Source organism: Lipophrys pholis, assembly GCF_963383615.2.
Source record: "Lipophrys pholis genome assembly, chromosome: 10".
NCBI lineage: Eukaryota > Metazoa > Chordata > Actinopteri > Blenniiformes > Blenniidae > Lipophrys > Lipophrys pholis.
In genome coordinates, this window is record NC_137640.1 from 4,057,558 (window position 1) to 4,080,369 (window position 22,812).

At 45.6% G+C, this 22,812-nt stretch overlaps 1 protein-coding gene across 1 annotated transcript in view; it reads left to right on the forward strand.

Moving 5' to 3' along the window:
• LOC308115587 (F-box-like/WD repeat-containing protein TBL1XR1) overlaps nt 1-21,343 on the forward strand; it is a 42,843-nt gene extending 21,500 nt beyond the window's left edge. Inside the window, 15 exon segments of the mRNA XM_080473165.1 lie at nt 12,867-12,968; nt 13,770-13,915; nt 13,996-14,296; nt 14,626-14,758; nt 15,292-15,433; nt 15,667-15,730; nt 15,863-15,960; nt 16,716-16,776; nt 17,592-17,713; nt 17,936-18,010; nt 19,141-19,268; nt 19,372-19,537; nt 20,209-20,241; nt 20,244-20,312; nt 20,393-21,343. Coding sequence (XP_080329291.1) covers nt 12,911-12,968; nt 13,770-13,915; nt 13,996-14,296; nt 14,626-14,758; nt 15,292-15,433; nt 15,667-15,730; nt 15,863-15,960; nt 16,716-16,776; nt 17,592-17,713; nt 17,936-18,010; nt 19,141-19,268; nt 19,372-19,537; nt 20,209-20,241; nt 20,244-20,312; nt 20,393-20,419 — 1,623 coding nt within the window. The 5' untranslated portion in view covers nt 12,867-12,910 and the 3' untranslated portion in view covers nt 20,420-21,343.
• Nucleotides 21,344-22,812: the final 1,469 nt, after the last annotated feature.

Below are 22,812 nucleotides of genomic sequence, written 5' to 3' on the forward strand. Positions count from 1 at the left end.
GGGACTTTTGTCTAAAGCAAAAACATTTGTGGTCGGACTGCGCTGGAAAAACTTGTGTAGTTTTAGCAACCTTGTGGGGACTTTTGGTGTTCCTCTTAAAGTACAGTGGGGCAAAAAAGTATTTAGTCAGCCACCGATTGTGCAAGTTCTCCCACTTAAAATGATGACAGAGATCTGTAATTTTCATCATAGGTACACTTCAACTGTGAGAGACAGAATGTGAAAAAACAATCCAGGAATTCACATTGTAGGATTTTTAAGGAATTTATTCGTAAATTATGGTGGAAAATAAGTATTTGGTCAATAACAAAAATTCAACTCAACACTTTGTAATATAACCTTTGTTGGCAATAACAGAGGTCAAACGATTACTATAGGTCTTTACCAGGTTTGCACACATGGTAGCTGGTATTTTGGCCCATTCCTCCATGCAGATCTTCTCGAGAGCAGTGATGTTTTGGGGCTGTCGCCGAGCAACACGGACTTTCAACTCCCTCCACAGATTTTCTATGGGGTTGAGGTCTGGAGACTGGCTAGGCCACTCCAGGACTTTCAAATGCTTCTTACGGAGCCACTCCTTCGTTGCCCGGGCGGTGTGTTTGGGATCATTGTCATGCTGGAAGACCCAGCCACGTATCATCTTCAAAGCTCTCACTGATGGAAGGAGGTTTGGGCTCAACATCGCACCATACATGGCCCCATTCATTCTTTCCTTAACACGGATCAGTCGTCCTGTCCCCTTCGCAGAAAAACAGCCCCAAAGCATGATGTTTCCACCCCCATGCTTCACAGTAGGTATGGTGTTCTTGGGATGCAACTCAGTATTCTTCTTCCTCCAAACACGACGAGTTGTGTTTATACCAAAAAGTTCTATTTTGGTTTCATCTGACCACATGACATTCTCCCAATCCTCTGCTGTATCATCCATGTGCTCTCTGGCAAACTTCAGACGGGCCTGGACATGCACTGGCTTAAGCAGGGGGACACGTCTGGCACTGCAGGATTTGATTCCCTGTCGGCGTAGTGTGTTACTGATGGTAACCTTTGTTACTTTGGTCCCAGCTCTCTGCAGGTCATTCACCAGGTCCCCCCGTGTGGTTCTGGGATTTTTGCTCACCGTTCTCATGATCATTTTGACCCCACGGGATGAGATCTTGCGTGGAGCCCCAGATCGAGGGAGATTATCAGTGGTCTTGTATGTCTTCCATTTTCTGATAATTGCTCCCACAGTTGATTTTTTCACACCAAGCTGCTTGCCTATTGTAGATTCACTCTTCCCAGTCTGGTGCAGGTCTACAATTCTTTTCCTGGTGTCCTTCGACAGCTCTTTGGTCTTGGCCATAGTGGAGTTTGGAGTCTGACTGTTTGGGGTTGTGGACAGGCGTCTTTTATACAGATAACGAGTTCAAAGAGGTGCCATTAATACAGGTAACGAGTGGAGGACAGAAGAGCTTCTTAAAGAAGAAGTTACAGGTCTGTGAGAGCCAGAGATCTTTCTTGTTTGAAGTGACCAAATACTTATTTTCCACCATAATTTACAAATAAATTCTTTAAAATTCCTACAATGTGAATTCCTGGATTTTTTTTTCACATTCTGTCTCTCACAGTTGAAGTGTACCTATGATGAAAATTACAGACCTCTGTCATCATTTTAAGTGGGAGAACTTGCACAATCGGTGGCTGACTAAATACTTTTTTGCCCCACTGTACCTCTGTTCGGAGGAGCCGTTATACGGTGAATTTTTTTCTACTATGTTGAAGAATGACTGTTCATATATATGTACGCAGTAAGGAATAGAATTGAATAGAATGCTCTATTTGTCATGAGTAATATATAATGAAATTGTAAGTGTTGCTCTCTTGAGCATGAAAATACAAATAAAGTTATATATGTTACAGAATTAAAGCACTCATAATAACAATAAATACAAAGTTTATCAAATGTTAAAAAGAGACTCTCGAACCACAATTCGATTCAAATCCTGATTGTTAAGAAAACTAGATATTGAGTCAAAATGTAGGTGATTATTGTTTTATTTAAATTCTTCAAGAAAAGTTGAAAAAAAAACCACGTATTTTCCTATTGGGATCTTTTCTTATAAAAAAGTAGTAAAACTACTGCATATTTTTAAAAAGTTATTTCCCTCTTAAAAGTGAGGACGAGGGCCACGAGGACACGCCCACCGTGGCCGTAGACACGGAGCAGCAAGAAGTGACATTACGCCGTCAAATAAGTGAAGTCAAAAGCTGACGGCCCCATACTATTTAAAAAGTATCTCTAAATCCAAATACTGCCTTATTTAATCTAATTAATTTATATTTTAATCCGGAAATACGTTGTTGTTGCCACTGTCTTCCTGGTCTTGTATCAAGGCCAACAATCACTTTGGAATCAAATGTATTTTTCACCCTCCACTCCACTGAGTGTCGGCGAGTTTAAAGGCTTCCGCTCGACTCCTGTCGGGGGAACAGCACTCCGGTTTCCTGTTTTTGCTAAAGCGAGAAGAATCCAGCAGGTTTCCTGTGAAGTCGGCGCGTCCGGTCTCCTCGGTGATGCCCGTGTTTGTTTCTACTTCCCTCCTTAACTTGCTGACACCGTTTGTCTTATTCTCCTGTGGATCGGTGACGTTCCGCCGTGACAATGCTGAAGCTGCGATGATGTCAGGTCGGGCTCGTCGGAGGCCGTTTTTGCTTTCATTCCCCTTGGTGTCCATCTCGATGCCACACCCTCGAGGTTGGTGTCCATTCCTGTTGCATCTACCAACTCGTTCTTATTGGGGTTCGAAGTGAAGCAGATGGATAAAGAAAACCAACAGTGATGTCACAGGGTTTCTTTTTTTTGTTTTGCTTTGTTTTTGCTGTTATGAGTGGTTCTTGCGCTTAAACGTCGCCATTTTCATATCAGTCTGGGCTCTTAAGGGCACGAGTATAACATCATAGCCCCTCGTAGGCGCCCTTAAAGCTCCGGACAAAAAGCCTTGGGTGTCACGATGGTTTCACCTTCAATGCGGCTAATTATGGAAGGAACCCTGCGCAGTGTCGTTTCCCTTCTTAACCGTCGAGATGGAAGGAAAAACAAAAAAACTGCAGTTTGGATTTTTGAGCATGTAACAAGCATTTTTGCAGATGCATTCTGGGTAATAAACAAACCGCGCGAATCAGAAGAAGCAGACGCAGAAAGACAAAATTGGAAAATATCTCGCTGGCAGATGTGAAGTAGTGAGGAAGAAGTAGTGAGGAAGACTCATTGGTATCTGGTCTGAAGACTATATATTGAGGTTGTTTTTAGCCACGAGCTAACTAGCCTAGCCACCACGGGTGGTTCATGAAGCTTCATTTGGCCATCGCTAGTTTCAACTGAAAATGCACCAAAATTCAGTGTTGGTTGAATGTTTCCAGTGTATTTGGAGTCGTTCTGGCCGTTAATTGTCGTATATAAAACAGCTGGTGGGTTGTCCGGTGTCTTTATAGGAAATCCACGTCAGCATTATAAAGTCATTGGGATTCTGACTTAGCAGGTCCTCTAATCTGAGGCTGCCGCCAGACGTCAGATAACACCCCGCTGGTCTGGTGGCCCTCGTTGACCCGCCACATTGGGACGGACTTCAAGCTCATCCAGAATCTGGTTTCACCGTCTTCCCATCAGCGAGGCTCGGCTGGCATTGCACTACATCTCGCCATCTGTCACCGAGAAACAGCGAGACTCTCCGACCTCACGCAGGCGAGGAGGGAGAGGCGAGCGGGAGGGGAAAGCTCAGTGCTTCGATGCCGTTACACGAAGCTTTAACGGGACACTCATTTAGTTGATATTCACTTGAATCTGAAACCTCATTGCGTTATTGTTCGTAGGGATATTTTATGGGGAAAAAAAACAGATTTTTCATGTATAATAAGATGTTTATCCTCCAGGGAGAATATATAACAAAACTAACTGAAAAACCGCCTCGGAATAAATGTGGTTTTTAACACTGTTCAGAAAACAGGCTGTTACATAATGTTTGGGCTATAAAGGCTCTTTACACAGCCTCTGTGAGGGAGCCTGATGTCTGGATGAATTTAATTTATAATGGGGAGTCCCCTGGAAACCGAAGAGGGAAGCCTGCATGTATGAGTCCACTGTTTAGCATCTCTAACTGAGCTCAGCATTTTAATGTTCTGCACTTATTTTGAAACTTAACTCCACAAAACTCTTCCAAACTTGTTGTTTCGACTCAGGAAAATCCACGGCACAGTAGCATAAAACTTGCATATTGACGGCTCGACAAACGGTCCCATTTAAAAAAATGTCCTTGCTTTGGTGTGTTGGCATTATGAACACATTTTCTTTCCACCATTGCTCTTATTGTTTGTGTACTGTTAGCCCGTTAGCCGCTACTTATGTTTGAGGCTCATGGTCTCCATACTGTAATGTGTTTATTTGGTAAACAACAGTTGGTGTATGACCGTTTATTATGACCTCCTCCAGTTCTGACCCCCCTTGCATCGGCAGACTTTGCAATTTACCAGCGTTCCCGACGCTAATTAATGTGTTGGCGATTCTACAGTTTACCAATATTAACAAACACCAGTTGAGTATTAAAGCTGTCGTAGGGTTTCACTGATATCACTGTTTTTAAAGGATGAGCACGAACATTTACCGTAATTTCCGGACTATAAGCCCGCTGCTTTTTTCACACGCTTTTTTGAACCCTGCGGCTTATACAATGACGCGGCAAATTTATGGATTTTTATAGGTTAACGGGCTTCATGGCGCCAGATTCTACTTCTGCATGTAGATACATGCTGTTTTGAGCCTCTGCTTCTCCAAAAGTTCAGGTGCATCACGTAAACCCGCCTACTGGACTCTGTGGCTGAATCACAGTCAGCAAATAACCGATAAAATACTTTATCAACAGAGATAAAACCCTCAGTGATTGTTTTTCTCTCTCTCTCTCTCTCTCTCTCTCTCTCTCTCTCTCTCTCTCTCTCTGTGGGATTTGCCGCAGCAGGCGAACGACACACACACACACACACACACACACACACACACACACACACACACACACACACACACACACACACACACACACACACACACACACACGCACACACCCGGTCTCAGTCGAAGCCTTTAAACAGGAGTGAACCCCATTTCCTGGGCTCTGCTGCAGAGCCCAGCCTGCAAAGAGTGAGACATAAATGGATTTATTGGTGGCTTCATTGCATCTACCTGCCTTTTTAAAGAGTGTGTGGTCACACTCCTACACGTAAGTCAGTGTTACAGTAACAGCAGCAGCTCCTTTTAGTTCACAAAGCCCATCATAAGAAGTACAACACCAACAAACACCAAGGGTTTAGTTTTTTTCCAAATGTTCTGGACGAGCAGACTTTTGGCGCAGGGGTTGTCAACACTACAGTAGAGATATCAGAAACCATGAGATGTAAATTCTCTGTGTTCGTTGGCTGATTTCACTGGTATTCCTTTGAGTCCAGGTTTATACAAGAATGATCGGCTTAGAACAGTTTAGTTTTCTTCTGTTTTTGTTTCAGAAAAATAACACAAGGAGAACTCTGTGTTTTGATTAAGGATTCACACAATCAGCACGCCAGACCATGGAGGTGGTGCATCGTTTTCTTGTTTGGTTTTTGTAAAACACACAAGAGAACAACACAGTATGAATATTAAAGCACCTATTAGCTGTGTATAGGCCCGACTCTGTATCTGTGAGCCAGTCTACGCCTGGCGTCACCATGACTTGCAGGTGATCTGATCATATGTGGCGAGCCCTGAAGCAGACTGTTTACACCAGTTGGTGGAGTGAAGGCGCTTTGGTGTCTGTTCACACGTGGTCTTTAGGGGCTCGCTGTTAGGGCTGGACGCGGATATCCAAATACTCAGTCGTCGTTGTGGTATCCGGATATTGAATTTTGAGATCAGCGTATTCTCCGTCATCTTGCTGAAAGCTTTGAGTCACATGCAGCGCAAAAACAAGTTGGTAGATTACAGCCACAGGCAGCTCATTACTGCCACACGGTGGTAGCTGCTAGAACACATTGGTTGGAAATTTGAAAAAAAGAAAGGGCAGCTAATGTTAAAGGGCTCATGTTATACAAAAATCACTTTCTAATGGATTTCCAACAGTACTAATCGTCCCCATACCTGGAATGGCGCCCCCAGAAGTGAAGAAAGTCTGTCCTCTCTCTCCCCGGCTTGTTCCAGGTTTTAAAAAGTGTGTAGCTAGATTTGGGGCATTAAACGTTGAATTCATCGTTTCTGGACTGAGACCATGTGAAAATGTTGAAAAGTTGTATAATATGAAAAAATAAATTGTCATCAGTCAACTAATCGATGACCCAAGTTAGTTGACAACCATTTTAATAGTCTACTAAATCGATGAGTTGTTTCAGCCCAAGTTCGACACAAACAAACAGGCAGAAAAGCGGCAAATTGTTACCATTTTCACAAAGTGCTGTCCTGGACAAAGGTCCTAACGGAGCTCTAAAGCAGGCCCATTCAAACGAAGACCAGTAGACCACATGTGGCCCAGAAGCAATTTCACAGTGGCTGAATTTCTGTGAGAACGTCTCTGTGCTCCTGAAAGTTGTTTTCGCTGCATTTCCAGCCTGGCCTACGTCCAGGTCTCTCTGGATAGGAGTTTGAACCGACGTGGGCTGAACGTTGGGGAAAACACTTCGAGGCCAGGACTCTAGGAAATGTGCGCGACCTTCACTCAGACGTGTACCTGAACAGTGTTCACTGCCGAGTCTAAACAAGCCTCCCACCACAGAGGCAACCCAAGGACCCAGGAGGGGATGAAGCATGTGTTGACGGAAGTTTGGACCTGAAGCCGTCAAATTACAACCACCTGATGATGGATGGAGGGAGGGAGGGAGGGAAGAGAGTGGGCTTCAGTGGACGTCGTGCCAGACAATTAAACCGCTGCTGTGAGTCACGAAAAGATATCTGCATGTAATTTGAGTCTGTAAATGAACACATGCGGGTGGATTCCCTTCAGGTGTGGATGTTTCTCTTTGTATCTGAGCTAATGGCTCTTCGTTACGTTTGACCAGTCCGATCTAATGAATTGCATCTAGGAGGTAATAATCTTATCTGATTACGCTGTGCCAGAACTTCTGGTGTCTCTGATATGATTTCATTTTCATCGACACGTCTCAGTTAAGACACGGGTTACGAGCTGCGTGGCCATTTAAGTAATGTCCTCATTTATATTTGGAGATTATCTAATGGGGTCTCTCTTCCTCTCTCTTCTCCCTCCATTCCTGCCTTTATTGTCGGGCTGTGATTTGATTTGAAGATTTACTGTGCCGTCCTGTTTGCCACCAGCAGCAGTCACAGGAGAGAGAGAGTCCGAGAGGAGGAAAGAAAAACAGAGACGAGATCCCCCCCTCCTCCTCCTCTTCCTCCTCCTCCTCCTCCTCTTTCTCCCCCACACTGTCAAAACAGAGCCTTGTATCCTGCGGCTGGTGGCTCCACAGCGCCACTGCAGCGGGCTGGTTTGCAAAGGGAACTGCACCCCCCGGCTGTTTACAAACCTGACTGCTCCCCCCGGTGGTCCTCCCCGGGCGGCGCTGCCGTCAGTTGGGGCTGAAAACGGGCGTCTAACCCTAAATCTCCACCGACTGAACAGTCCGCAGGGTTTTACTGCACGGCTTCTCGGCAGCAGTGGATTTCACTCACACTCTGCAGCCAGTCGTTACGTAACAAGAGTATTTGTCTTCCAGTGGATTTACTAGATTTGTTTTATGTGAGTGTAAGAGTCCAGAAATAAGCTGTGATCATCCTCTCAGCTTCCTCTTTACGTCTGGATTTTTTTTACCTACATTTTGATTTGTAAAGCTAACATTGTTTAGGGCAATGCGACCCCCAAGCCGTCAGACCTTTAACGACGTAAACAGGAACACATTGTTTGTGAGCTGCTGAATAGAAGAGCGTGTGTATTGTTGACATGTCGTCACCCTCGTTTATTTATATCATGTATCCTCTGAACTGAATTGGCCTCAAAGTTGAATTTAGGTTCGTAATCGTCCTTTGCAGGGGCTGATTTATGCCCCAATAGGCCACATACTCATATATTGCTTTATTGACCCTCCTCCTCCCAGCTGGTTCAGTTGAGGACTGAGCTGGGCGTGGATGCGTACACACATAAACAGCGTCTGTCAGGTAAAATGACACCTCGCCTTTTCACGTTATCAATGTGTAGTCATTAACCTTGATCATTTATTAAAGAGAGTTTTCTCCCTGCTCCTGTAATTACCTTCATTTTTCCCCTCCCTGGCAGCGCTGCCCTGTGTGAGTTTGTAAAAGCAGTGCTGTCACATTTGTTCAGTGGCAATGCCGTAAATTCTGCCCTAACCAGTCTCCAGACTCTCTGGTGATATAATTTACTATAGTTTCATTACCCGGTTTCCTTTTTCTAGGTGTGAATGTTGCTGAAATGTGTCTTGACGCCCAGAATTGGGTGGACCTTGCCTGGACTCCCACCAACATACGAGGAGCGTCGGGCTCGTTTCCCAGCTCGGCTCCAGATTGTCTCATCGTGATTTTCTTTCACATCCAGAGCATGAACAGGCTTTTATGTTATTCTGAGTGGGGAGTGGTGGCCTCGGGTGTTTTAGGACCCATTTACACGATGTTACGAGTGAAAACATAATTTCTGATTTTCATTTTGAAAACAGTGTCCGTTTACTCAGTGAAGGCAGAAAGGCTGAAAACGATATAGTTTTCCTGTCGGGCCACTAGTGGGCGCTGTTTGTTTTTTTTGTAATGAAACCACACACACGTGGAGAGAACAACACACTATAAACATTAACAAATGGAAGAACACAGACATTCTAGTGTTATTACGGTGACTGTCAAAATAAAAGTCCCAGGAGAATATGTACTGGGAGTCGTGGCACTCAAGAGACAACGTTGTTGTTATTGTCCATCTATTGAGCATGTGCAGAAGAACTTATTTAATATCCTTCCTTGATCATGATTATGCTTATGTATTATTTATAGTTACATTAACTTAACAAAATACACATAATTTATATCTTTTCAACAGATAATTAGTCTTCCTATTAAATGTGTGTGTGTGGGCATGCTTTAATAAGTTCAACTTCAAAATCCTTTTCAGACATGAAACCTGATTATATTGTTATAATGTTTGTTTGGTATTTGATTTTGAGCGCGTTCGAAATATGAAAATGAAATCAGCTATTGACTATTGCCGTGGTGCGCATGTTCAGCGGCTCCGAGCGCCGTCGTCTTGTAAACTGACCAACAAAAAGCAACGGAAGTTGCGCGTTTTCACTTGAAATCGCTGTCGCATCAACGGGACCCCATTAGATTTAGTTGCCATGAGTTAAACCAGTTCAAAATCCCCTTTATTTCCTGTTATCCTAGAAGAAGTGGGGACCTGAAGCGGGTGTGAAAGTGACGAGCATTTCTGACGAAGCCGATCTGCAGCTCGTGTTTCAGGGGCCTCGTCTCAGTTACTTAAAGAGAAATTAACATGCAGGGTAAAAAAAAAAAAAAAAGCCACCGAGCGGTTTATTTTTGTCTTGCCTGAGTATTTCCAGCTGCCGCCTGAGATTATGTCATTAAAACGGGAAAGACCGTGGAGTGCATGGGTGTGGTGAGTTTCAGAGAGTCGGTCTGCAGCTGAAACGTAAATGTTTGATGCGAAAGCAGCCGGGCAGCTGCTTATGATTCAATCAGTGGTTTCATTTGCGGCGGTGCTGCCAGGCTTTCACGGGGTAACAGCAGCGCGAGTGTTTTATTCAAGGAGCTCATCAGAGGTGCTTCTTATTAGTTCACCAGCCGATAGGCCGTCAGCTGCTGGTCGGCTGAGGCGTGGTCGTTGTTGTAAGCAATTTCTGTTTATTTTGATAACTCAAAACCTGTCCCAAAATTCTATTGAGACAAGACACAATTGTCTGCAGGTGTTTTGAATATGGGACTTTTCTTTTTTAAAGTGTTTTCATGTTTTCTAATGCATTCAAATTTCCTTCTTATGTTTTACGTGTACATGTTTTGTCTGAAACTTTAAAGTACTGCTGCCTGTCTCGGCCAGGACACTCTTGAAGAAGCGATTTTTAATCTCAACGAGGTTTTTCTGGTATAATTAAAAAGATAATTGGAGATTTGTTTGTTTTGAAATGGCGGCCATTGTTATGTCAGAAAAAGCCATTTTTCAGCAGTCAAAGACAATCTTCACCAAAACTGATAACATTTTTTTTCTAATTTGGCAAGTGGCCAATATGGGTCATTTCTATTGTTCCTGTCCCAAAATTATATTCAAGGATTTGTTTGTTTGGAAATGGGGGCTATTTTTCTGCCTGGCAGCTTTTGGCACATAGATGCAATTTTTTCTTGCACGTCGTTAGGATAGAACTTAATCCCTCCCATCACGTCGTGATCCAAAAGTACTGCTATGGTAGACACTTACACCAGAATTATTATTTGGAAAACATGCATAGATAAAAAAAAAGCTCAGAGGATGAAACTTTAATGTGTAAAATGTCAAAATTCCAGGGAGCGACAGGCCCTTTGGTTCTATTATTATTCTCTTTTATCAAAAGCATCTTCATCCGGCCTCTGTGGACGGACGGTCCAGTAACTGCATCTTCTTCTCGTCCCGCGTCTGAAGCTGCTTCTATTGTTGTTTATCTGAAACTAAAGTACGTAGTGCAGGGTGTCACTGTATCCTGTTTGATTCGGTGAGCACCTGATCGCGTTATCGTGAAAGATTCATCCTCTCTTCTAATCACCTGTGGAAATAAGGCGGCAGCATCTCGCCGGAAGAAACCAGAAGTATTGAGCCGTGCAGCCCGACGCCGGTGATAAACGTCCGGCTGCTCCTCCATCATGAAAATCTACCACAATGAGAAAAGTAGTTGAATCTGGAGCTCACAGGACCCTGAACTCCAGACGTCAAGCTCTGCTCCTGGATTTACTCGGCTGGTTGTTCTCATGGTAAACGCCCTCGAGCCGGGTCATTTCTGGCTTCTGAGGAACTCTGGTTCTTGTTTCTTATTGGGGTTCTCATCCGGATGGACTCGGAGGTGCACTGACCGTTTTTTATTTATTTTTTACTTGGAACGTTGCCGTGTAAACGGGGTCGTACACAAGTAGCATCAGTAGACGTCGTTATCCGTTCACAACAGGACATTATCTGACAGCAGATGATCATTTTCACTACTGCTTCTCCAGCAAAATAGACCACGAATTCCTAAAAAATATTCGGAAAAAGACCATTTTATTTTCATACTTCCATTTTAAACCAGGGATGCACTTGTACTTTTTTTTAAGTACAAGTAAAAACCTTAAGCTACTTGCCATCTAAACGTGAAAGTTAAAATGCAAAAATTGTTAATTTTTACTTTAAATGTTTTTGCGTAACGCCGCAAAAAACAACCCAACAGCACCCACTTGTGGTCGTACATGAAAACTGCATCGTTTTCAGCGTTTCTACCATTTTGTATAAACGGGCATCGTTTTCAAAATGTTGCCTTGTAAACACGAAACTTTGCAGACAGAAAAACACCCCCAAAAAAATGTCTTCACTTGAAACTTTGTGGTGTATAGCGTGTCGTGTATAGCATGTGTGTGTCGTTTTATTACAAAAACAAACATAAAAACTACACAGTTTTTAGAGTTTCTGCCATTAATCTAGGGCACGTTGCAAGTTGGTATTAAAGTCAGTCCTTGCAATGGTTTATTGGTGTGTGTGTGTGTGTGTGCGCGTGCGTGCGTGCGTGCGTTGGAAGGGGGAACACTGCGTTCAAAAGAACAGACCTGCTTTGTTCTTGTATTGACATTTACCTCAGAGGAATCCCACGTGACCCACTGACCTTCTGTGAAGTCGCCGTACCGAACACATCCTCCACCTTGTTCTCATTAAAACTGGGTGTTTCTCATGAACGTAACATGGACGCCCTGTTTGGTTTCTTCATTTCCGGTCGAACAGTCCTGCTCGAAGTCTTCCCCACGCTGTGCCATTTTTGTGGTCGAGGCTCTGAGATCAAGGAAGAGCTGACAGGCGAACGTGTGCCAGTGATTGTGTTTCTGTATTTAGTTCACATCTTCTCATTCATTTGTAAATCCGCCTGGCGAGCATGCTCATTCAGAAGGCGTCCTCACTGCTGTGGTTCTGCAGTGCGAGTGGAGGAGCCAAACCTCCGGGTAATGGCCGTGCTTGTCGGGTCGTCCGGCGGCGGCGGCACAGTTGTGCTGAATGAAGTGCTGAGGTGTGGCACGTCGGCGTCTCGGGTTCAATGAGGACACCAAGAAGTGCAGAGTCAGCAGCAGGTGTGCGGAAGTCTCTCAGACCGCCTGTACCTGACGCCACGGCGGAGCGAGGGTTAAACATTCCCGCGAGCGTTGGAATGTACGCGCTCTGCCCGAAACCCGACCGCGCGCCGGTATGTGGGACGGTATGTGTGAGGTCTGCAGTTTCTCTGAAATAACCGCAGGAATCCCACGCTCATTAAAATTCCTGGAAAGATCATAAAATTACTGGGACTGTTTTCCAGGACCCCCTCCTCCCCTCCTCCTGAGAAACCCCCCCACCCCAAAAAAAACAAGAAAACATAGAAATCACTCACTAAGAAACTGCTTCCTCAGTTCAGGGGAAAGGATTGAAAACGAGCGCCGAGTTGTGGAATTTAAACAGCTAAATAACCTACAGGGGCTTTTATTCAAGAAGTGTGTGTGTGTGTGTGTGTGTGTGTGTGTGTGTGTGTGTGTGTGTGTGTGTGTGTGTGTGTGTGTGTGTGTGTGTGTGTGTGTGTGTGTGTGTGTGTGTGTGTGTGTGTGTGTGTGTGTGTGTGTGTGTGTGTGTGTGTGTGCTCTCTTGCTGACAACTCTCTCTGTCCTGCAGGCTCGGCGTGTGCGTGCTGACCTCATGGTGTAACGGGAGTAAAGATGAGCATTAGCAGTGATGAGGTCAACTTCCTGGTCTACAGATATCTACAGGAGTCAGGTATCCTTCCTCCTCCTCCTCCTCCTCCTCCTCCTCCTCCTCCTCATCACATCCTCACTGCAGTGTCCTCGTTCTCTCCGCCTGCGGTTCTGGAACTCTTTGTTTACCGACACGTTGTGCGTGAAACGTTTTGCCAAAGATAAAAGTGGAAACTTTTTATTGAGCATTACATTCTCATCCAGCAGTGATACGCATCGTGTTTTCCTTTCAGAAAAGTTTTGTCTTTACAACATTTTGAAAATGACTGAAAACAGTGTAGTTTTCATGTGGGGGCCACTAGTGGGTGCTGTTGGTTGTTTTTGGAATAAATTCACACACAATCCGGCGGAGAACGATCCGCTATAAACATTAACAATAGGAGTGAAAGGACATTCTAGTGGACAGACGACCAAGTTGGATTGTTATTACAGTGACTGTCAAAATAAAACCAAGTCCCAGGAGAATATGGACTGGGAGGCAGCGTTTCAGAAAAGTTGCGTTTTTTTGTTTTTTTTTTGTTTGTTAATTCTCGCAATTCTCAACACATTTTTTAGCCACGACATACGTTACTAAACGTACATACAAAATGTTGCTTTGTATTCCGTCTCCCTGATATTTAATTTTCCCCCGGGTGGATTCTGGTAGAGGAACTTGTAGTAAGTGGTATCGACGCTTCCCCGTTCCTTTGGTGACATTTGTAGGTTATGCGGTCGTACAGTGCCACCTGCTGGTCTTCACGTTGTTTGAGAAAACGTTGATTCACGTGAGCAGAAAAGAGAAAACGTTTGGGGCGGGAGTGAAAACGTGGTTCCCCCTCTGCAGGTTTCTCCCACTCGGCGTTCACCTTCGGCATAGAGAGCCACATCAGCCAGTCCAACATCAATGGTGCCCTGGTTCCCCCCGCCGCCCTCATCAGCATCATCCAGAAGGGTCTGCAGTACGTGGAGGCTGAAGTCAGCATCAATGAGGTGAGGAAACGCCGTCGCACCTGCGTTGTGTTGTGGGACGGCGTCCTGAGAGCGCCCTCTTGTGTGCGCCGGCTCCTCAGGACGGCACGCTGTTCGACGGTCGGCCCATCGAGTCGCTCTCGCTGATCGACGCCGTGATGCCGGACGTGGTGCAGACGAGGCAGCAGGCCTACAGGGACAAGATGGCGCAGCAGCAGCAGCAGCAGCAGCAGCAGCAGCAGCAGCAACAGCAGCAGCAGCAGCAGCAGCAACAACAGCAGCAGCAGCAGCAGGCGGTGGCTTTGGTGCCGGCGGCGGCCACCGGGGGCAGCATCGCCAGCAACGCCAAGAACGGGGACAACACTGCCAACGGGGAGGAGAACGGAGCGCACACCTTATCAAGTGAGTCCAGCTTTAATTAACAACCTCTGCTGACCTGTGTTGCCAGATATGCTGGTATCCTCCATTTCTGGAGCCAAAATCTTTTACCTTTTAACTTTGTTTACTTGATGCATTTGTGTGTTTATGCTGCGTTTTTTTATTACACATAAATATTGATAATATATTCATAGCGTTGACACAGACGTATCACATATCATGAGTGTATCGACTATGAATCAGGCTTCATGGTATTTAATAAGTACTAGTATCGGCACTCGGTATCGGAAATAGGCGAAAGGTTAGTATTCGTACTTGTCCTTTAAAAAACGTGTTTTTGACCCATCTCTCAGACAATCACGCGGACCTGATGGAGGTGGACGGAGACGTGGAGATCCCTCAGAACAAGGCTATGGTGTTGAGGGGCCACGAGTCGGAGGTCTTCATCTGTGCCTGGAACCCCGTCAGTGACCTGCTGGCGTCGGGGTGAGTGTCGTTGTTTTCCCCGCAGCAGCGGGTCACGAAAACTCAAAAACGATGCGTTTTTCCATAGTGAAAGTCAAATGAAGCTTCATGAAGCACTTTCTTTATTATCTGGCGCTCCTGGTTTTAAGATAGAGGCTGAAGGATGGGCAATGAAGTGTGCTTTCTAACATTTGTTGAACAAACGGCGCCACCTAGGGGCTCCAGAAAATAAATATAGTGGTTCGTGAAGCTTATAGTCCAGAAAATACTGTAACTCTTTTAGGAGAGAAAGTTTTGGTATGAAAAATGGTCAGAACGAGCTCCTTGTTTGATTTGAAAGACAATTTAAAGGAGACTGGATACGTGAGACAAGCAGGTGATGGTCCCTTTAAGTAGAAACAAACCTGTCTTTTTTGTTTTGGCTCGCGTGTGTATGTGTGTGTGTGTGTGCGTGTGCGTGTGCGTGTGTGTGTGCGTGCGTGCGTGTGTCAGGAGGTGAGCAGCTGTTACACGCATTGTTCTGAGCTGTGTGTGTGTGTGTGTGTGTGTTTCAGCTCTGGTGATTCGACGGCGCGGATCTGGAACCTCAGTGAGAACAGTACGAGCAGCTCCACACAGCTGGTGCTGAGACACTGCATACGAGAGGGAGGACAAGACGTCCCGAGCAACAAAGACGTCACCTCACTAGACTGGAATGTGAGCATGCACACATATACACACGCACGCACACACACACGCACACGCACACTCTCGGGTGTGTGTTTGGACGGTGTGTGTGAAAGCTGAGGGAGGACTGGAGCGTGGCGCATAAATCTGTGAATTTAGTCGGGTAATTTTAACCTGCTGATCAAAACAATCAGCAACAAATCATCTGGCCTGGATCACATGATGATGATGATGATGATGATGTGTGTGTGTGTGTGCCCCAGAGCGAGGGCACGCTGTTAGCGACGGGCTCCTACGACGGCTTCGCCAGGATATGGACAAAAGACGGTGAGCGGCGTCCTTCATTCACTGAGCACAAAATTCATGGAGGCCGGTGGCTTCAGGCCCAGCGCGGCCTGCGGGGCGCTGCTGCCCTCTGCTGGCAGCTGTGGTGTAACGCTCCCTGTGGTTGGTCCTCAGGTAACCTGGCCAGCACTCTGGGTCAACACAAAGGTCCCATCTTTGCACTGAAGTGGAACAAAAAAGGCAATTTTATCCTGAGTGCCGGAGTCGACAAGGTGAGTCTGCGAGGACCAGGCAGTTATTTAACTTTCACCGAAAAGTAACTTCGTCCTCAGTTTTAGTAACGTTAGAATATCAGAAGATAAAACGGCAGCGATCAGAACTAAACATGTCGACAACAACCTGAAAACTGCTGAAGGATACCGAGGAGGAACAAATAGTGGTATTGAGTACTGTAATACTTTCACTTTTGCTGCTACTTTACTGATACTTTTTGACTTTTACTGGTATTTTGTTGATACTTTTTAACTGTTACTTTATTGATACCTTTAAAATATAACTGGTACTTTATTGATATTTTTTAACTAGTTCTGGTATTTTATCGATACTTTTTAACTGTCACTGGTACTTTATTGATATCTTTGAAATATTACTGGTACTTTATTGATAATTTTTTAACTATTTCTGGTATTTGTATTGATGCTTTTTAGCTGTTTCTGGTACTTTACTGACACTTATGTAACAGTTCCTGGTATATAATTGATACTTTTTCCACTATAAGTGCTACTTTGTTGTTTGTACTCCCCTGCAGTGAGCTTCACACAAAGTTTCAGTAGAAATGTTCTCATTAAACGTTCTGCCACCATTTCACTGGTTCTGCATGTGGCCCCTGGATCAAGCTGAGTTTCGTGATACGTAGGATCTTAGAACGGGTTCTATCCGTTCTCACTTTTCGGGGTATCGGAAGACGTAACTTTCTTTTGAGTTTTCGATCTTCTTCACACTCCGACTGTCTGTTCTGTCCCCACAGACAACAATCATCTGGGACGCACACACGGGAGAAGCCAAGCAGCAGTTTCCCTTTCACTCAGGTATCGACGCGCCACACAGGATCCTGCCTTCGCTACCATGGAAACGACTTTACAGCGATATCACACACCCATCGTTTTAAGTATTTAAATATCCTATTTCACGGGACATCCACGTTTCAATTCAATTTTACTTCTACTGGACCAAATATAACAATCATCTGGAGGAAAAAGAACAATAATTCCAGTTGAGCAGGTTGATGGAAGAAAGAGAGAAAAACAAACTGAATTTTAAGAGGAAGAAACCTGCAGAACCAGACCCGGGGGAGGGGACTTTACCTTAGAAGTAGAGATAAAACAGATTCAAACCCTGATTCAGGTATTTCTTAGCATGACTCAACAACATTATAATCTCACTGGAATTAACAGAATAATCCACAATATTAACAATGTAATTCTTGTTGCTTCAAATTTCATTAGACGCCAATAACGTGATAATCCTGACCATTTCTAATAACTTGAGCTGATGTCCTGCTGATAATTGAGTTATTACATTATTGTAGTCATAATTTTACTATCATCTTATTGGTCGTTATTTCTGAATTAATCGAGAAAAAATGTTTATAAATCATTAGATTTTCCTCACTAAAGGCCAAAACTTTAACTTTAGTTCATGCATTAGTTCAACCTGGTAGACCTCAGAGTAGAAGAGTGAAAAAAAACCTGTAGCACAAATGCTAACCGCTAACGCCAGTCAGCAGCGATAACGCTAAGGTGGCGGAGATGTTTTTTGTTGTTTTTTTAATAATAATAATCTCGTTTTGCGAAGATCGGACCGTGTTTTCGTGAACGTTGAAGATTCTCTCTGCCGCCCGCAGCTCCGGCGCTGGACGTGGACTGGCAGAGCAACAACACCTTTGCCTCCTGCAGCACCGACATGTGTATCCACGTCTGCAAGCTGGGCCAGGACCGGCCCGTCAAGACATTCCAGGGACACACGGTGAGGCGGCGCTTTGGGAAAAGCCCCGGTGTGTGTGTGTGTGTGTGTGTGTGTGTGTGTGTGTGTGTGTGTGTGTGTGTGTGTGTGTGTGTGTGTGTGTGTGTGTGTGTGTGTGTGTGTGTGTGTGTGTGTGTGTGTGTGTGTGTGTGTGTGTGTGTGTGTGTGTGTGTGTGTGTGTGTGTGTGTGTGTGTCTGACCCTCTGGCCTCTGCTCCGCCTCCAGAATGAAGTCAATGCAATCAAGTGGGATCCCACAGGGAACCTGCTGGCCTCCTGCTCAGACGACATGACGCTGAAGGTGAGTCCAGCTTCTTCCTCTTTCCTCCTCCTCCTCCTCCACTAAAAAGTTTCCCTGCAGTGAAAAACGCGCTGGTTTTTGGACGAGGCCTCGTTTACGCGACAACGTTTTAAAGCGAAAACGTGAAAAAAAAAAGGTTGGGTTTTTTTTCCAGCGTGACTCGGAGACGTGGACAACGCAACTTCTTGAAAACGCTCCGACTCTGTCTCTGTGGAAACGGAGGAAAACACACTTTTTTGAAAACGCTTCGTTTCAAACAGAAATGGTGCAAACGCAACTTTTTGAAAACCTTTCGTCTTCATGGAAACGGAAGAAAACACACTTTTTGAAAACGCTTCGTCTCCAACAGAAATGGTGCAAACGCAACTTTTTGAAAACATTCCGTCTCCATGGAAATGGAGGAAAGTGCGGCTATTTGAAAACGCTGTCTCCATGGAAACGCAACTTCGCGAAACTCCGTGAAAACCGGGGGAAATACAACTTTTCGAAAACACTGTCTGCAAACGCAACTTTTTGAAAATGCTGGCACCCAAACCACATTGCTTTTAGCGTGTTGGAAATGTGAAACTTTTCTGAAACTTAAAACACAAAGACGTTTTCACTTGAGCCGTTGCCGTGGAAAAGCTTTTTTTTTTTTTTTTTTTTAACACTCCCACCTCCATAGAAATGGTGAAAACGCAACTTTTCAAAAATCCTCCGTCTCCATGTAAACGGGGTGGAAACACAACCTTTGGAAAACACCCCTAAATCCAGATGGAAGCGGAGGAAAACCCAACTTTTTGAAATCGCTCCAACTCCGTCTCCATGGAGACGGAGAAGAACACAACGTTTTGAAAACACTCCCGTCTCCGTCTCCATGGAAACGGGGCATCTGTCCTTGTTCTCCCGGCGTTATTGTGCATTGTTCTCTGCTGCACGTGTCTGTGGCTTCACTACAAAAACAACCAACAGCGCCCTCTAGTGGGCTGGCATCCAAACTACGTAGTTTCTTTTTTCGTGTTTCTGCCTGAATGGATGTCGTCTTAAAAAAAGTTACCGTGTAAACGTGAAACTTTCCTGAAACGAAAACACTGAAAACGGTGCGTTTTCAGAGTTGCGCCGAAGTCATGTGATCACGTCTCCGTCCTCAGATCTGGAGCATGAAGCAGGACGCCTGCGTTCACGACCTTCAGGCCCACAGCAAAGAAATCTACACCATCAAGTGGAGTCCAACCGGCCCCGGAACCAACAACCCCACGGCTAACCTCATGCTCGCCAGGTGAGAGCGACCGCGCAGCTTTTAGAACGTCGATGCTTCGCGGCGTTATGGGGGGCGGCGTTCGGTCATTTTGGAGATTCACCCGTTTCTTCTTCCTCCGCAGCGCCTCTTTCGACTCCACGGTGCGTCTCTGGGACGTGGACCGAGGAATCTGCATCCACACGCTCACCAAGCACCAGGAGCCGGTCTACAGCGTGGCGTTCAGCCCCGACGGGCGCCACCTCGCCAGCGGCTCCTTCGACAAATGCGTGCACATCTGGAACACACAGGTGGGCTTCGTGACGCCGCCGCGTTTTCAATGAAAAGTTTAAGTTTAGTTCTGGGGGGGGGGGGCGTTTTCATGACAACGGCGCTCGGAGCCACTGACAGCGGAACGTTTTGAATACGTCTCCCAAGGTGGAACTTTTTGAAAACGCCCTGTTTCTGTGGAAATGGGGGAGAAATTCTTCGTCTCCGTGGAAACAAGAGAAAATGTAATTTTTGGAAATAGCTTTGTCCCCATAAAAATGGGTAAAAACACTTTTTTTTTAACTGCTCCTTCTCTTTAGAAACGGGGAAACACCAACTTTTTGAAAATGCTGTCTCCATGGAAACAGGAAAACACAACTTTTTGAAAGTTTCCATGGAAACTAATTTTTTTTTGAAATAGCTCCGTCTCCATGAAAACAGGGCAAAACACAATTTTTTGAAAACGCTCAGTCTTCGTGGAAACGAGGGAAAACGCAACTTTTTGAAAATGGTGGCACTTACACCACATTGCTTTTAGCCTGTTTGCCTTTTCCATGGAAACAGAACATCGTTTTCAAAGCGTAACCGTGGAAACGTGAAACTTTTTCCGAAACTTGAAACACAAAGACGTTTTCACTTGAGCCGTTGCCGTAGAAACGGTCTCCGAGCGAATCGCTGCCCCCTCAGACTGTGTGACTCGCTCTGCTTGCAGACGGGAGGTTTAGTCCACAGCTACCGAGGGACGGGGGGGGGATCTTCGAGGTTTGCTGGAACGCGGCGGGGGACAAAGTGGGAGCCAGCGCGTCGGACGGATCAGTAAGTCCACTTCCCGTCTCTCCCCCCGTGTGGCGGACGCCGGTTCCCCCAGCGCCTCAACCTCTCCGTGTCTCTTCCAGGTTTGTGTCCTCGACCTTCGGAAATAGCGCCGCCGTTCGCTGGAAGCCATGGACCGACCATGAATGTGTACATAGCCAAAATGACTGTCGCTGCCGGCCCCGCGCTCGCCGCCGGCCCACAGGAAGCAGCAGGTCCACACCCGACGGACGAACCGACGGACGGATGGACGGACGGACGGGGAAACGTGCGGACGGAAGCGTCCGCCTCCCTCTGTGCAGACTCTGAGAGAGAAGCAGAAAAAAAACAAACAAACTGACAAAAAAAAAAAAAAAAAAAAAAAAAAGAAAAAGACAAAAAAACTAATATCAGATCCACATATGTACCAAAACTGGGACGCTGTTATTCGCTCTTTTTTTTTTTTTTTTTTTTTTGTTTTTGTTTTGTTTTTTGACCCTCAATTTTTCCGGATCCATCGCTCATCATCCACATCAGAGAAAAACAAAAAAGTGTAACTAGTCGGATCTCATCCTGCAGACGCATCCTCGGCTCCTCCACCACGCACATCCTCACGTCTTGGTTCTTCTCCTGGTTTCACGTCTGTTTATCTTTTCGGAGGGAAGGTGGGGGGGAGGGGCGCACACACACACACACACACACACACACACACACACACACACACACACACACACACACACACACACACACACGCACGTCATCGTTTCGTCTCGCAGGCTGAACGTAAAGACGGTTAAAGACTCGAGTAGAAACATCCGGACTAAAAACACGACAGTTCACCAACTAACCGACTCCTTTTAGAATTTTAACTCAAAACGTCGTTCAGTTCTTCGGTTCGCGCTTTTAAAAACGCGTCGCCGATAATCAAGATTTTACAAGATCGACCAAAAATCCAACGGGAACCAGGCAGCGGAGAGGATTTAGGAATGTGATCCGACGCGGTGGTTGATTAGGAAAAAAGCACTTTTATTGTGAAGTACGGAAGTCGTGATCTCAAAAAAAAAAAAAACGGCGGAGCTTTATTTTCAACCTGCTGCACCAAAGAGACGTTCAGAGTCGGACCGAAACGCTGGCGGTGTGTTTTGGGTTTATTTATTTTTACTTTATCGACACGACGTCACAGAGCAGCGCCGCCGGGAAACAATCCGATCGGATAGAAAAGTTTATTTGGATCGATTATTAAAGGTGAATCTGTAGAGTCAGAGAGATAAATAAATAAATAAATAAATAAATAAATAACCTTCAGCCTGAGGAAGATGACAAGTTTCTACGACTTTCTTTACACGACGACGTTTCAAGTTTTCGTTTCAGAAAAGTTATTCTGAAAACAAAACTGTCCACGCAAGAAACAAAAGGCTGAAAACGATGTAGTTTTCATGTTGGTCCACTAGTGGGCGCTGTCGATTGTTTCTGTCATGAAACCACACACACACACACACACACACACACACACACACACACACTAGCAGCAGAGGAGAACAGGCTATAAACATTAATGGGCGGAGTCCCAGGAGAACGTGGACGGAGGTCACGACACGACGGAGGAAACTTTTTCAATTCTCACGACGGAGAATTGATTTAAGGTTAAAACAAGTAATGACGAGTCTAAATCTTAATCTCCAGAGCAGAGAAGTATTTTACCGAGTGTTTCCCACAACCGACTGAGGCGTTTTCAAAAGGTTTCCGTTTCAGCGCGAAAAAGACGCAACGTGACGCGTTTTTACGTTCCTCACTTGGAAACGTCGTCGCGCAAACGGCTCTTCACCTGCGTGAATATGAGCACGGAGACCTCAGTGTAGTGACGGCCAGATGAAGCTTCGTGAACCGCGACCTTCATTTTCTGACTCCACCAGATGGCGCTCCTGGTTTAAACACCACCGTAGAAAACAGACGGCGCCATCTAGTGGCTGCCACTACTCGGTGAAACGGAAGCGTCTGGCGGTTTCCAGGCGGCGAGAGCTCGGGCGACGTCTCGCCGTAGTCGCCAGAGTTTGGCGGTTCCTCGCCGGGAGCGTTGGCGTGTTTCCTCTCTTCCTCTACCACGTTTCCTCCGGGCGGTGGCGACTTATTTTTATAATCCAGATTTTCTAAACTATTTTCCAACAACGCGACCAAAACCCAAATTTTACTCCCGACAGGAAGTGGGCGAGCTTCGGTCTGAGGGTCATGAGGGTCAAAGGTCACGGCGGCGTCCCTCCTCTGCGCCGTCGGCACCGCAACGCGCCGCCGGAGTGTTTTCGGGAAGTTGCGTTTTCCCACTGAGACGAGGCGTTTTTAACAAAAGTTCCGCCTCGGGAGGCGTCTTCAGAAAGTAGCGTTCTCAGAGGTTCCGTAAACAGACTCGCTAAACACGAGGAAGGTCGTTACGTTTTCTCTGGAGAGCGTCGTCGTGTGAACGGTAGCGGCGGCCCGATGAAGCTTCGTGAACCACTGTCTTTATCTTCTGGAGCCACTAGATGGCGCC